Below are 12,940 nucleotides of genomic sequence, written 5' to 3' on the forward strand. Positions count from 1 at the left end.
ACACTGCTAACTTAGGGACGGCTAGCGCAGATAGCCCTCGTGTAGCTTTGCGCGAAATTCCAAAACAACAACAACAAACATTAGTTCTACGGATCACAATGCCAATCAAGGTAGGGACTGAAAATCGTTTTAAAAGCTATCCAACCAGTATCGCTTTATTTGCTCGTGTACTTTTTATTACAGAATTTATTTTGTGGATAATTCTTATAGCAATTATACGAGTAACCAACGACCCCTACTTCCGTTAACATTTTAATTTTTCCCCTATTTACCTAAAAATAATCCAGCGTAATACATAGGTGGCTCAAAAGTCCTGAAAAAAAGTGTAATTAATTTTCAGTCTGCATTTAAGGAAATGATCATAGAATATGTTTTTTCATTAAAAGAAACCTTGTTAATGTTCTCATTTAGAAACTGATTTACGAAATGCACTTACAAGTAGCGTGGAAGCTGACTGCTACTGTAGTGTCGTATATAATTAGTGGGGTCAGGCGTGGCCTAGTGGTTAGAGTGACTGGACTGTATATTCAAGGATTCATGATTTGTGTCCGGTTGCCGCTAAAACACATTCTGCACTTTTGGGTTGAGGTTGTGTTATAAGATTGTTGGTCAAATCCCATTATGTGATCGCATAAGAGTAACCCAAGAGTTGGCGATGGGTACTGATGAGAAGCTGCTTTCCTTCTAGTCCACCATTTTAAAATTAAGAATGTATATGCGCAGGTAGCTTTCTATGTAGCTTTGCGCGAAAACTATTAAAAGACAATTAAAGAAACTCTTATTATCATTTGTTACTATATTGTCGCAGAAGTACCCAAATATTATATCCTAACTATTGAAAACTAATACAGAGTAAACAACTTACAAAAGAGTTGTTGCTGCAACTCTCCTACATGTCAGTATCGTTTCGAGCTCGCCTGAGAACTCATTATGTTTGTTCTAAAACAGTAAGATAAATTGTTGTGTTTGTTTTAAACCAACCGGATAAATTGTTAAGGTTATTTTAAATCAATCTAATAAATGGTTGTTTTTATTTTAAAACCAACTGGATGAATGGTTGTGATTGCTTTAAAATGAACTAGATAAATGGTTGTGTTTGTCTTAAATCAACCAGCTAAATAGTTGTATTTGTTTTAATATCAACCAGATAAATGGTTGTGTATTAGATTAATTCTTTAAATTGTCGTATTTGTCTTAAATTAATCAGATAAACAGTTGTGTTTGTTTTAAGCTATCAGAATAATTGTTTGTGATTCCTTTGTATAAGTCAAACCTGTTTGTATTTATTCTAAACTAATTACTAACTAGGTGTGTTTGTTTTAAGTTACTCTATTAATTAACTTTTCTTGTTCTAAAGCAGTTAGTAATTTTTTTTGCTCTATATCATTCGTATAACTAGCTTTGTTTTAAATAACCGAATAATAGTCTGAAAAGTGGCTGATAATTGGATAACTGGTAGTATTCTTTCTAAATTACAATGGAAGCTAATTCTTTATTCTAATCTAATAAGTGTGTTGTTCCTGTGATGAAGACGTTGTATGGAACCTTATTTAAAAAAAAAATCATGACCATTTCCCGTTACGTGTAAGATAAGGGCATACTAACGTAGTTTATTGGACGATAATACATGTAAGGCTTCATTGCTATAGTGTAAAACCCTTGTCCAAGGAATATTATCATGCATCAACATGGTATAAATATTTTTACCAACTTCCTTTTTATCTAAGTACTAATAATGACAGAGGGATACTTGTAACGTGCAAAATAAATTACTACCATCTCAGGCCAATATAAAAATTGCGAATAAATATTGAGGTTTACCTGTTTTCATATTTTCAGACTATAGATCGTCCTAGATGATATACAGGGTCGGGGTGAGTTGTTGGACTCATCCTGTTCAAATGAAGACCAACTTAAACTTCACGAATCAATCATGATGGACAGTTAGATGGTGAAACATTGAACAACCCTAAAAATATCATTAGTTAGCTTGATTGTATTTTATGTTGACATAAGTGTTACTTTCCGTTTCCCCAGGGGATACAAACTGATTATCAGTTTTCCTGTGACTATTAAAGTTATAACCACTTATGCTGTAGTTCTAAAGCCAAGCCAATCCGAACTGCTCGTTGCGTGTACTAAAAATCGTAGTGGTCTAGAGGTAACGTATATCGTCATGCTACATTAGTTACTAGCAGTGTTTGTCATACTCACTAACCTTTCCGGTGTCTCTGTAGGTTCAGGCATAACAAACCTAAACGTATTGATCCACGCCTGAAAAGCAAGGAATTTGGTTCATACGGAAATAGTTTTTCTTAAAATACTTAACAGTATCTTACTTAAGAAATCGTAAACACAACAAATATTAAATTCTGTGTTGCCTCCTGTGAATGACTATGCTAGAAACATAATTTTAACATAACAAGGAACCTGTTGGTCCATCTCGGCTGTCCATCCTCTAAACTAAACTAAACTTATTAAATAAATAAATTTTAAAAAATCTTAAAGTTAGCCCTTATCATTCATACAGTTATCAAGTTTTCTTTTAAACTCACTTAAATTTACTGCCTCCACAACATCCAAAGGCAACCCATTCCAGAGGCTAACCATCCTGTTAGAAAATTAAAGGTGTTTTAGATGAATATGGCTCCTACCTTCATAAAATTTATATTTGTGTCCCCTAGTCCTGCTATTCTCACTCTTAAAAAAAGATAATGCATCAACACTATTAATTACCTTTACAATCTTAAACACCTCAACCAAATCCCCTCTATCTATTCTTTTTTTTTTCAAGAAAAAATTTTTTTTATGGATCTTAACCTCTCCTTGTACGACAACTCCTCCATCCCAGGCACCATTTTAGTAACCCTCATCTGAACCCTTTCAAACAGTACAATGTCCTTCCGTAGCCGACATGGCCAGCCGGTTAGGGCGATTGTCTTGCAGTCTGAGGGTCGCGGGTTCGAATCCTCGTCTCACCAAACATGCTCGCCTTTTCAGACGTGGGGGTGTTATAATGTGACGGTCAATCCCACTATTCGTTGGTAAAAGAATAATGCAAGAGTTGGCGGTGAGTGGTGATAACTATCTGCCATCCCTCTAGTCTTTCACTGCCAACAAACAAACCAAACGAGACGATTAATTTGCTACCATTTAGTAGTCGGTGCGACTAACGATTTAGAAGGAGTTATGAGTCACACAAACACACAACTGAATCCAATTATATTTAATGAAATGTTTTCTGTAAGTCGACGAGGTACAATTTCTGTTGATTTACTGTTACGAATAATGTTCTTCTATAGATTGTTATTATTGCTAACTCGTGACCTTTAAACTTTAAAACTATTTATCACTTTCCTATATTGGTACTTTATCTCCTGTAAGCTCACGAAATCTCGATCCCAGAAGTATCGATATATTTCTCCTTGTGGTATATATATTTTTATTAAATTGTGATCTCTGGACTTCGAAAGTAAGTAACCATGACTTTCTTCTAGTGGTGGCTAAATTATCATTGAGCTATAACCTTTTAATCCAAAAAATCCAATACTTTCAATGGTGCCACGAAAAGTCGATTTAATTGACCATTCGCCTTTTTTTTTAAATATTGCACAAACATGATATAAGCGCGGAAAGAATTTAAGCAGTCACTGATAATATACAACAGATAGGGAACATGAGGCTGTTGTTTGTGTGCTAATTATGTCTTTCATTTCAATATACAAAATTTTAAGAGGTCTTTTGGTACAAAAGTTCTCTTTGCCCAAATATTTCAATTCCAATATGAATATTGTTTTCTTTGTAATAATTATATCCCTTGTTTAAATTTAAACTTTGAAAACAGATCAGTATTATCGGCATCCCTATGATACTTGCTTTTGCATAAACATCTTGCATTTACTTTTTACCTTTTTCTTTTAAAATTGACAAACAGAGGAAATGTCATCTTAAGAAGCCCCTTTCTTCGAGTTGTGGAGAGTAGTAGTACAACATATAGGCCTTCAAACACCCAGTTTCCAAAAGATGTCTATTGCCACAATTCTACGTTTTCTTCAGTTTTTACTAGTGAAGATTTAATCAGTACTTCTCATTTTGAACAGTTGATAGTTGGAAACAAGATCGAACAAGATTATTGCATCAATTCTGAGCTGGTTAAGAAAACAAAATAGGAAATTGAAAGAACGACAAGGCTCCTGGACAAGCTAATATTTCTCCAAGGGTTTTCAAGGAGGTTACGGATTGGATATGTGAGCCACTAGCTATTATTTTTGTAAGTCCTTAAACAATGGACAGGTGCCAGAGGATTGAAAGTTGGTTAATATTACTCCTCTTTTCAAGGAAGGTCATAAAAATTGTCTCAGTAATTATAGGCCGTTAATCTTACATCAGCTATCGGAAACGTTTTGGAAAATTTGATAAAAGATGCTTTATAAAGTCATTTAACAAAGTTTAGAATTTTATTGGATAGTTAACATGGTTTGTTTCACTATGGGAAAATTCTGCCTTACAATTTTTTTGATATTCTTTGAAAAGGTTACTGCTTATGTAGATGAGGGTAAGGGTATAGCTTTGGCGTATCTGGATTTTCAGAAAGCATTTGACAAGGTATCATATAAAAGTCTTATAAAACAATTATCTCTATATGTGTCAGGGATATGTTAGCAAATTGGACAGAAGATTGGCTCGATGGTAGAAAGCAGAGGGTTGTTATAAATGGAGTTAAGTCAAACAGAATTAATGCCACAAGTGGGGTACCTCAAGGCTCAGTCTTAAGACTTTTGCTCTTTTTGACTTTTTGATTTTCATCAATGACATAGAAAAAGGAATGGTCAATAAATTACTTAAATTTGCTGATGGTATTAAGGTCTTGCGTGTTGCTAGCAGTGAAGAGGATACTGTTGCTTTAAAATCATTTAGATAATCTAGTGAGTTAGACAGATAGATGGCAGGTGAGTTTTAATTATAATAAATGGAAGATAATTTATGTGGGTTATCATAATTTAAATTATAAATATAACTTCGATGGGAATAACCTTAACAGTGTCATGGAAGAAAGGATCTTGGTGTAATGGTAGATATGTCTCTTAAGACATCCGAGCAGTGTGCCGTTACTAGTGGTAGGACTAACAGGATTTTAGGTTGTATCTACAGAGATATTGAATGTAAGTCTTAAGAGGTTATAATTTCACTGTATATGTCACTGGTTAGGCTACATTTGGATTATTGTGTTCAATCTTATGCTCCTTACATTAGGAATGACATTATTTGTTTGTTTTGAATTTCGCGCAAGGCTATACGATGGCTATCTGCGCTAGCCGTCCCTAATTTAGCAGGGATAGGTTATAAGGAAGGTAGCTAGTCAACACTACTCACCACCCACTCTTGGGCAACTCTTTTATCAACGAATAGTGGGATTAACCGTCACATTATAACGCTCCCACGGCTGAAAGGGCGAGCGTGTTCGGTGTGACGGGGATTCGAACCCACGACCCTCAGATTGCGAGTCGAGCCCCCTAACCACCTGGCCATGCCGGGCCTTAATCATCTCGTTCCCAAAGTTTGTAAAAATGTAAAACGTTTCACCCAATCCCTTGAAGAACCTGGGTATTTCGCGAAAACACTTTTACGGGCATTCCCCGAAAGTGGACCCTAAATTTGAAAATAATTTGCATTAAAGCACATAAATAAATAAGCCTACTAATTACCGTGCGTAACTTGATTAAATAAATTAAAATTGTATTATAGCGACAATGATCATTAAATTGAAAAAGTGAAAAATAGTAGCTCAAGCATTAACTTTGCATTATAGTGGCCCAGTAAAAAGGGGCCATAGACTGACGGGTTCGCTAGTTATTATAAAATTATATTTAATATTAGGTAAAGTAATGCGTTGAGCTATTCATATACATCTAAAAGTCTTATTAGTTGGTTCTGGAAATATATTTGAAACTATATAGATATTTTTATACTCATAGTTCAACAAAGTTAAAGTGTGGAACCTATATTGTGTCCACCGGTAGGACAGCGGTAAGTCTACGGATTTACAACCCTAAACTCAGGGTTTCAATTTCCCTCGGTTAATACAGTAGATAGCCCGATGTGGGTTTGTTGTAAGAAAATACACATCTCTATTCTATGTAAATTGCGTTCTCGCTTTTCCGATCTTATGCTAACTAACGCAACTCGAGCGTGGCACAGTGGTTAGCGTGCTGAACTGTGGATATGAGATCCGTCCCATTACTGCCAAAAGAAAGAGCATGATCAAATTCCACTATTCAGTCTGACAAGAGCAGTCTAACAGTTGACAGTGGATTATGTTGAGTAGCTGTCTAACCTTTAATACTTGAAAATTAGGGACGACTATAGCAAATATCAGTTATGTAGCTTTTCACGAAAACCCGAAGACAAACAACTACGCTGTTGAATCCAAATTATAATAAGATAAATATCGATATTCCTTTCATTATGAAAGTGAAATATACGTTTATGTAGAGCAGGCTTACTAATTTATGAGTAGGTGAATTTTTTCTTATATAAGGAAATAATTAAGGTTATCGGCGTTTCATGGTGAATGAAGGTACATATATGTTCTTTAAGAACATGGTTCACTTATGTTTATTTAAGTCCAACAGCCTTTCAAGTTCTACTGTTTACTGTTCAATAAAACCTTGTAAACACGTAAAAAAATATTATTTTAAGTTTAGAAGAGGTAATAACTTTCTTTAGGTAAACTAGGGACGCGTATCCACAAGTACGGTCTGTATTCCTGTCGTTGTTTATTTTTTTGCTTCAAATATGTTGTTTTCAAACATAAACACTAGAAATATATCGAATCCCCCACTATATAGCTCTCAGAATAAAATAGTATAACAGCCCCATGAGTTTATCATAATGTAGTGTTCTAGTTGAACCTTGTAACTTTAAAAAACGTGTCCGGTTGAGGATGAAATGCTATGAAGGATTCGTGAATCTTTAGAAATATCAGTTTGAAGCAGCTTTGAATCATCTTCATTAGGCTTAGCCTCTACTCCAAAAATCGTAAGCTTCTTTCACATTAAGTAACATTAATGCTCTACGAATTTAGGAGTTCTAAAACTTCACGCTATCTGTTATATTATTAAAGGTCTTTCGGTAGGTCACAATAAGTTTCAAGATATACAATGCTAAAATTCAGGGTTCGATTACCCACCCTAAAAAACAAACAAGCATTATTAAATTTTTTCACCACTTTGGAGTTAACATAAGCCTTTCCTCTATACACAAGGGAAAACTATTGAATGTAAAGTATCCACGAATAAGATCTGCGAGTTAACAGTTTCACGGATTTTGTTTTTGGAAGATTTTCTTATCAAATTTCTATATAGGAAAATGAATTTCGACTCTTTTATTCTCATTTGTTGTTTTTATCGACGAACCAAATCCATAGCAGTTCTCTTTGTAAATTCAGATCAGAGAAAAATATATATAATAATAGAGTCAAATAAAATTTCGACGTGAATATAGATGTATATCATGTTTCAAAAGTAGTTCTAGCTTGCAGCCCTTTGTTACTATCAGATGTTAATCTTAATGTATTACTACTTTTGTTATTGTGAGATGCAAACAGTCATCAGCCAGATAAATTAATGTTCGAGAAACCACTCACTAGTGTACAGATTGGCATAGCAAGGTGATAAACAGCATTTCTAATTTGTTTGTTTTTAATCAATTTTTCGAAAGTCAAGGAACGAGGAGTTTAAAGTCAACCAAAGCTTTTTTTTTTTATAAACATAATTAGACATTCCTCTCTAGAGACTGCTAGTTATTCCGAAATGTATTTCTATAAGTTGCAGTTTATATGAATAAATGTCTTATTTGTTTTCACCTGAATATGTAGTATCTTTTGATAACTACAGCGCGCTTCTCAGTATCATTTAGGTTTATTTTTGACATTAAGGTATATGCACAAGTAAAAAGAGGTTTTCAAACATACAAGTTTTATGATAATATTAACACATTTAATTATGACGCTTAAGTAAGCACAAACCATGCACATATTATTCAGCACTAGTGATTTTATATCAGAACTGAATATTCAGGTCGAGGAGCTGTCGAGTTAAAATTCCCCTCAGCCTGAAAATATACTCACAATTAACTCATCCGTTAATTACTAAAATCACAAGATGGAAGACTTTGCTTCCTAGGATTCCTAACTAAGGGACGATTGAACCGTTAATCAGTAAAATAAACATACTTTCTAAAATAAATATGACACGACCAATCTCCGGAATACTGTTTTTGTTGTAACTCAATATTTCGCTTCACAGTACTTCGACAAGAGTCTTACAGAGGGCGTCTTATCTTTATAATAATAAACACCAGTTAGCGTTAGAAGAATTAACAATATAAGTAGATACTTTTATTTATTATCACTCTGTGCTTTGTTAAGTTTACTGTGAAACTGAACTAAAAAAAAGCGTTTAAAAAAATAAGTTTTGCTAATATATATATTTCTCGTCTAGAATGTTTACGAAGTAAAATCTTCCTATCGCGAAGCTCTTAATTTAAACATATGCTGAGCTTACATATTTATGTTAGGGTTTCAATAAATATTTATTTAAATTATATATTCCTGAACTTATTCTTACACTGACAAATAATTAACCATGAATCATCGAATACATAGCTTTAGAAAAATGGAGACATAAAGCTAACTCGAAATTCGTGTTGTTCTGTTTAAAGTTAAGGTTTAAGGTCAATTTGTAATTGTCATACTTTTTTCATAAGTCATTCCGTTACATATTTGGATAATCTGAAAGTGCGTGGATTGCATTATAGCTGTTCACATAAATGATTTATATCTAAGAAAACATACACAGTTTATAATATTCATGTAGTTTAATATATGTTCTTTTGTTTTCCAGTATGAACAGTAAAAATCGAAAGACAGTAAGTATCCCACGGAAAATCTACAGCAAAGAAACATAGATTTTACCATGAACCAGGGGTAATGTCACATGAAACAGAAGGAAACATAACTTCTAAACTGTGAACTTCTGTATGATCTTGAACAAATATATTAAGCCATAGTTGAGTTTAATTGTTTGAAGCCGAGATGACGAATCTCAAATGGAAAGTTGTTGACAGAATGAACCCTGCTGTTCAGTCTAAGCTCCTAGTGTACTCGTCTGCTGCTACTCTTCTCGGTTCTTACGATATCACAAGTAACTTTACTTCACTGGTGAACAGCACTGTTCAGGAAGAGAACAAGCTACCTGAGTCCCGATACTCACTAGCCGAAGTCATCTTGATAGCTCTGGTCGCAGGCCTTCTAAGTCTAGGGACTGTCGTAGGAAACGTGATGGTAATGATATCTTTCAAGATGGACAAACAGCTTCAAACCATCAGCAACTACTTTTTGTTGAGCTTGGCTGCTGCTGATGTCTCGATAGGACTCATTTCCATGCCCTTATTTACTGTATTTACGTTGTTAGGATACTGGCCATTGGGTCCCATGATTTGTGACACGTGGCTTGCTTTGGACTATCTCAGTAGTAATGCTTCCGTGCTTAACTTACTGATTATTAGCTTTGACCGTTACTTCTCTGTCACTCGACCATTGACCTATAGGGCCAAAAGGACCACTAAACGTGCAGCCTTTATGATCACTAGTGCTTGGGTTATATCGCTTGTCTTGTGGCCACCTTGGATATACGCCTGGCCGTATATTGAAGGTCAACGGAAGGTTCAGGCTCACGAATGTCACATTCAGTTTTTGGAGACAAACTCCTATGTAACATTCGGGACAGCTATAGCAGCATTCTACTTGCCCGTCACTGTGATGTGCATTCTTTACTGGCGCATTTGGCAAGAAACAGAACAGAGGAAAAAGGATCTCACTCAACTCCAAGCTGAAAAGAGGACAGATAGTAAAAAGTCATCCTCTAGTGATGACCCGGCAGAAGCCGAGGAGTATCTCAGAACAAGAGCTGATTCATGTGTACCGGGTGATACACTGGAAAGGACTTATGTTCCAACCTCTCTTTGCGTGGAGGCTATCAAGCCTCAGAAGAGCCACCCCCGAACTCTGAAGCAAGCCTTGGTGTCTTGGTGCAGAGTAGACAGGGATCAGGATGTTCAGGAAGATGACAGTTCAAGTCATGGATCTGCTGAAGCTGAAACTCCGGGTTCACATGAAACTCCCATTCAGTTGTCTTCAAGAACAACATCTGCAACATTTAGGGCGCAGCGCCGTTTAGATTCTGGAATTCCTGTTATCACTAGGAATGGACCTAAAAGAACTGAAGATATGGAAACAAATACAGTGGCATCTCCTACTTCGCGATCGTTTTCTTCAGATTCTGTCTACACTATCTTGATTCGCTTACCGACATATCCATCTGTCGGCGATGGAGAATCACAAGCTTCTATAAAAATGATCCTAGAAGAAGAAGGCACCCAGGCAGAGACAAGTCTCCATAATGTGAAAGCCTCAGAGAGCATGGGAGCTTTAAACAGTCAACATCGTATTTCTGGAGAGAGCCAATATCGACTTTCCTCGTTAAAAACATCAGAATCGGCGCTTGATACCATCCGACTTCCGCTTAATACCAAACTAGTCCACAAGCAAGTTGCCAAAAACAGAGTGCCCAAAAGAAAGCGGAAACAACAGGAAAGGAAACAAGAAAAGAAGGCAGCTAAGACTCTAAGTGCTATCTTGTTGGCTTTCATTGTCACGTGGACACCTTACAATGTGTTGGTATTGGTCAAAACCTTATCCTATTGTGCGGATGACGAGTGCATCCCGGAAGGATTATGGAATTTTGCTTATTATCTCTGTTATATTAACAGCACAGTGAATCCATTATGTTACGCACTTTGCAATGCTAACTTCAGGAGAACCTATACCAGGATTTTATCTTGTAAATGGCAAAACAAGAAACGGCACATTGTCAATCGAGGTTATTTTAACTAAATATAAGAACTGTGTACGTATAGCAGTTGTAATGAGGTTATAAATTCTGACACCAACATCCAGTATTTTATTTGAAGTGTTTATAGTAAATCCCTGAAAACAAGTGGCTCGTATTGAAATAGCTGCATTAATTACACGTATTATTGGGCATTTGTTTCTGGTTGTCAGTGTTGTGGTTATATATTAGTATAATAACATCAGCAGCTGTATATTTATAACGTTTATCAAATTATCTTGTGTTTACTCTCTTTGATCTATAATATTTGATTGCATTTCTGGTTACTCAGCTGCTTGACTGTTCTACTTATCTTTCTTTGTATCTGTCTTCATTTTGTCTCTTATCGTTATTATCACGTATGTGTATATATGTATATATCAAACTGTTTATGTACGTAAGCATTTGATTCTCTAGCCTTTTCTTTATGAATACATGAAAATATTTCCATATGTCTGTTAGCTTATGTAAATATATATATATATGTGTGTGTGTGTGTGTGTGTGTGTGTGTGCATTTATTTATCTGTAAATCTAGCTAGTTAGCTGTTTCTACGTCATATGGACCTAATGTCTCTAAATGCATGTCAACTTGACTTTTTAAGTCTAATAAATTGTTTAAATCATTACAGTAAATTGTATTATCTGATCTTCTAACTGCTATTGAAATACAAAAAATATTCTTATATCACAAAGCAAGACAAGAAACAAACAAAACACTAATACATCTACAGATTTTGTATTAGTTTTATCATACTTGGTGATTCAATTAGACCTTGGGCGTGGTCAAATACATTAATCGAAAGGGTTTGACCTGGTGAGTTCAAAACTATAATTAGTTCTCCAGTCGGTCAAACGATGACGGAACCGTAAGCTAAAAGTTTGTACTTGAAAAACTCGGAGAATTCTATGAGCCGCTATGCCGCGGCTTATAATGAATTCAGTGTCTGAAACTTAGCTTGAGCATCGAACAAACAAACAAATTATATTAAGGAAGTAATAGAAATATATTATTTATAATATTTTGAAAAACGCCATATGGAAAATTAAATAATACGGATATGAAAACAAAATTTACGTAAATTTCTCAAACTTCGTTAATTTTTACAGCAAGACGAACATTTCACAACTCACATAGATGTTAAACCTTCAATGTTCAAAACTTAGAAACTAACCGTTATCTATAATAACATCATTGATACAATAGAAACAAATTAAAAGTATGATATCTTGTTAAGCAAAAATAAACCAAAGTAGTGATCAATAAAAATTAATACAAACATTGTGTTATTTTATTACAACACAAATTATGTTTCTCAACCACGGATTTGTGTGAACTATAACACAATTAATTACTATAGTGATATACAGACACAGGTTTTTGTGTGTTTTCTAACAGCACAAATGAAGTGCTTTTTTTCAAAATTGTGTTTAGCTAAATACATTTTTATTATGCGTGTATAGATTGTATAAAGTCAGCACATAGATTATGCATCAACAAACACGTCCGTGTTATGTTTTGTTAGCCCACGATGACTCTATTATTAAGTTAAACTTGAGTAGCCGTTCAAACACCAGACTTATGTTCTACAAAATGTGTTGTTTTCAATACACTTTTTTTTACAGTGCAGATAACACTTGGTAACTGAACAAAAACTCCAGAAGAAGCAGCATTTGATAGGTTTATAAACTATTGTAATATATCTATGAAAAAAAAACATTTAGCTTTCTGCATTCAATTGTTAAATATTTTGGATGAATTAGTTCATGAAGTTTAACTCACTCATTTAAAAAGACAATATGATAAACTTAATGGAGTGTAACTAATTCACTTTGCATCGACTGCCCGAAGCAACGATTAAAGAATTGAAAATAATGATCACTATCATTAAAATAATCACTGGCGTTTAATGCTTGTCATCATCAATAATCCTATTAATACAAAACGTGTGAAATACTTTTTAAAAAAGACCAATACTAACAGTTTCAAAA

The 12,940-nt window shown here is 34.6% G+C and overlaps 1 protein-coding gene across 4 annotated transcripts in view; it reads left to right on the plus strand.

Moving 5' to 3' along the window:
- LOC106466791 (muscarinic acetylcholine receptor DM1-like) overlaps window positions 1–11,932 on the plus strand; it is a 46,689-nt gene extending 34,757 nt beyond the window's left edge. For 2 of the 4 annotated variants that reach the window (XM_022395439.1, XM_022395431.1), the window contains one exon: window positions 8,904–11,932. In XM_022395439.1, the coding sequence (XP_022251147.1) occupies window positions 9,095–10,954 (1,860 nt within the window). In that variant the 5' untranslated portion in view covers window positions 8,904–9,094 and the 3' untranslated portion in view covers window positions 10,955–11,932. The remainder of the gene's footprint in view (window positions 1–8,903) is intronic. The other 2 variants (XM_022395435.1, XM_013927096.2) reach the window with 1 other exon arrangement.
- Window positions 11,933–12,940: the final 1,008 nt, after the last annotated feature.

Source organism: Limulus polyphemus, unplaced genomic scaffold, assembly GCF_000517525.1.
Source record: "Limulus polyphemus unplaced genomic scaffold, Limulus_polyphemus-2.1.2 Scaffold76, whole genome shotgun sequence".
In the NCBI taxonomy this organism is placed as follows: Eukaryota; Metazoa; Arthropoda; class Merostomata; order Xiphosura; family Limulidae; genus Limulus; species Limulus polyphemus.